Source organism: Ylistrum balloti, unplaced genomic scaffold (assembly GCF_031769215.1).
Source record: "Ylistrum balloti isolate Yb309-2 unplaced genomic scaffold, AGI_CSIRO_Ybal_v1 Utg370344, whole genome shotgun sequence".
In the NCBI taxonomy this organism is placed as follows: domain Eukaryota; kingdom Metazoa; phylum Mollusca; class Bivalvia; order Pectinida; family Pectinidae; genus Ylistrum; species Ylistrum balloti.
In genome coordinates, this window is record NW_026782247.1 from 2,211,918 (window position 1) to 2,215,192 (window position 3,275).

The 3,275-nt window shown below is 39.6% G+C and overlaps 1 protein-coding gene across 1 annotated transcript; it reads left to right on the forward strand.

Annotated features, from left to right (window-relative positions):
* Positions 1-1,224: 1,224 nt before the first annotated feature.
* Positions 1,225-2,623, forward strand: LOC132553680 (histone-lysine N-methyltransferase, H3 lysine-79 specific-like). Its single transcript, XM_060217940.1, has 2 exons — positions 1,225-1,251; positions 1,484-2,623. Exons 1-2 carry the CDS (start codon positions 1,225-1,227, stop codon positions 2,621-2,623), a joined length of 1,167 nt encoding a protein of 388 aa, XP_060073923.1.
* Positions 2,624-3,275: the final 652 nt, after the last annotated feature.

A 3,275-nucleotide genomic window follows, 5' to 3' on the forward strand; every position in this document is an offset into this window, starting at 1 on the left:
GTTTCCGATATTGTGAACAAGGCACAGACGACAGACTGTGGTAAGTTATGTTTCTTTCTTCCGTTTCCATATGTTTTTTTCTGGCATTATTTTATCCATGCCGTCAAATCTATCGGGTCAAGCAATCGAGGTGTCGGTGCGCTCCAATCATGCGTAACTATTGTTGATACATGTAGTACACTTGTTTTGTGGTGTGTTTCTGCTATATCATTTTAATTTCATACTTCCTATTGATTTCTGGTGTATTTATATAATATAAACATAATAGATTGTTGTGTGTAGAATTATTTAATAAATATAGGGTTCTTGTCCGTTTTAAAATTCTATGGAAGCTCTGAGCTAGAGCTATAGCGTTAGTTGGAGTGTGTACGCGCACTGGGTAAAAAAGTATGGAAGCCGTGAGACGCCAACTTCTATGAATTGTGCTTAGTCGTGTTTTTATAGCCATTTGGAGCCGCACACTTATCCCTTTATCTTTATTATATTGATTTACGTATATTTACAATATATTAATGAATATTTATATTATTGATAATTAATTATTAGTTAATTAGTATGCCAGGTGAGAGTGAATCTGTGTGACTACAGCATTATTTTCCACTATGTATTATTGTAGCTTCACATAACGGACTAGGATTCTCAGCTATCAAGCCAGGACCAGTCAGCTGTGCCAACTCATTGTGACTCCAGCGTCAGGTCCGACCGGATAAGTTCTCTTCGCCAGGGTCTAGGTCAGCATGGAATACATGTGTTGGGTCGTTACGTAGGCCAGGGTCAGCGACTTGCTTGGAGGCTGAGTCACAGTATATCTACTATTGGGATGGCTGTCGTGTCAAGGACACTAGTGTGTACCTCCCAGTTTTCCTGTCGTGTCTTGGACACTAGTGAGTTTGCCAATTTGGGCGTTTCAAGCAAGCATGGTGCTGCTTGATGTGTTTATACCTCTTGGCTCTGGATTGAGCGTGGTTGCAGGTTAGCGACTGTCTTGCACCGGAACTGTACCAGGATCCCATTCGTCGTTGTGTGTGTAGCTACAGACTGTAACTTGTAATAATTGTGTTTGTGAATGAGTGAATTAGTGAGTGTGACGTGTGGGTATTATAGGTTTTTTTTAAATTTAATCTCTTTATTGTCATCATTGTAAATAAACATTTGTCATTGCAATCAATCTTTTCGGTGTTCATTCCCCGGATCGCTGACCGACGCTCGTTCCACGTTAACAACATGGTGGCAGCGGTGGGATTAGCCAAAGTTAGTTGTTCGGGAATAGAATCCTGTTTGATTGGTTTCAAAGTCTAGATTGTTTGACAGATTCCCGCCAAATTTCCTTTACTTTCATTTTCTTCTTAACGTTGGCATTTGGGGACTCTATACAGGAACTCTGAGGTGAGTTAATTGGCCTAAGCAAGGATGACGCATGACTTCCGGTAAGTTCTTATGCCTGGTTGTATTGAATATTGTATGTGTTGGTTATCTCTTGCAGTCTAGTGATTTAGTTGTTTTGAAAATGTCCTCTCTTTCAGCAATTTTGGAAGCAGGTAAGCGACTTCAACTTGAAGGCGACCAACTACGATTGTTCATTCAAGAGCAGCAAGCCAAGGAAAGAGATGACCGTGAAAGAGAAAGGGAAGAGAAAAAGATGCAAAGGCAAATGGAAGAGGAAAGAGAGGCTCGGGCTGACAGGAGAGCAGAAGAAGAACATAAACGCAAAATGGAATTAATTCGTGCAGAACAGGAGTATCAATCTGAATGGGACAAATCGGGACGTCGGAGGGAGACCAATCCTAGAGATACAATAAAGAAGGGTCCCAAGTTACCTGCCTTCAATGAAGAAAAGGACAACATCGATGCTTACATCCAGCGCTTCGAACGGTACGCAACGGTACAGAATTGGGAACGTGATGGATGGGGAGCTAACCTTAGCGCTCTTTTGACGGGTAATGCATTAGCGGTGTTTTCTCGTTTACCAGTCCATCAGTCTCTGGATTTCGACGAACTTAAGAAGGCATTACTGAGGAGATTTGATATGACAGGGGAAGGATTCAGGAAAAGCTTCCGAACATCAAGACCCGATGGAAGTGAAACATTTTCACAGTTTTCCATTCGCCTTGAAAACTACTTGGAGAGATGGGTCGAACTAGCCGACACTAACAAGACCTATGAAGGCTTGAAAGACTTGTTTTTGAGAGATCAGTTTTTACAGGTATGTAACCAGGATCTGATGTTGTTCCTGAAGGAACGGATTCCCGTGTCCCTTGATGCAATGTCCAGACTGGCCGATCAATATGTAGAGGCAAGAAGAACGAAAGCGGCAAACTTGATATCTTCTAAGGGAACCAAGGCAGGAAGTCATAAGGCAACAGCTTCAGGACATTCGCCGTCAACAAGTTCTACACCTGGGAAATCTACAATTGGTTCAAGCGCCTTGCCCAAGGAGAGGACTTGTTTCTATTGCAAAAAGGTTGGACATATTGCTTCAGATTGCCGGAAGAAGAAATCTGACAAGATGAAAGAAGGTCAGGCAGCCTCTATGGTAAAAGATAAAGGGAACACGAGTGGCGCCAACACCATACCGAAGAATTCTGATTACAGTAAAGAACAAAGTTACATTTTGTACATGTAACTGTTACCTTGATATATTTACAAAATACATTGAATACGTATATGGTACCCATGGTACTTTTAGGGTCAGTTATATATATATATATATGTATATATAGAACATCTACATAATTTCAACCAGATTTTAATACTCTAATATTTTATTTGTGTAGCCGAAGAATCAGCGTCACAAAATCCGATTTGAAGATTCGTAAGATATCCATATTGATCACAATGGATTCCTTTTGTCATTGCTGACAAAAAAGTCTTGGAACGCCGTGGTGGAAAGACATACTAAAGAGTTGATAATATTATCGATCTGTTAGTAACAAAGACTTTTTTTATTAAAAACGTTTAGATGTAGATCAGATTTCAATTGATACGATTCTTTTATGCAAACGTGGGTTTGTACCTACCCTAAATAAGATTCAGAGTCTGTTGTGACAACTGGACTACCATACACTTAATTATATACCTATATATGTTTATTATATTATCAATTATTTTTGAAAGAATGATCACAGGCTTTTTGAGGAAGAGGAATTTACTACAACATATTTTTCGGTATCCTGGCTTCATGGTAGGTTTTCAGATATTTTATATGTATCATTGCTTGTTAGTTATAATAGTGTTCAGAGGCGATTGGATAATAATCCATTACCAGTTTAGGATAT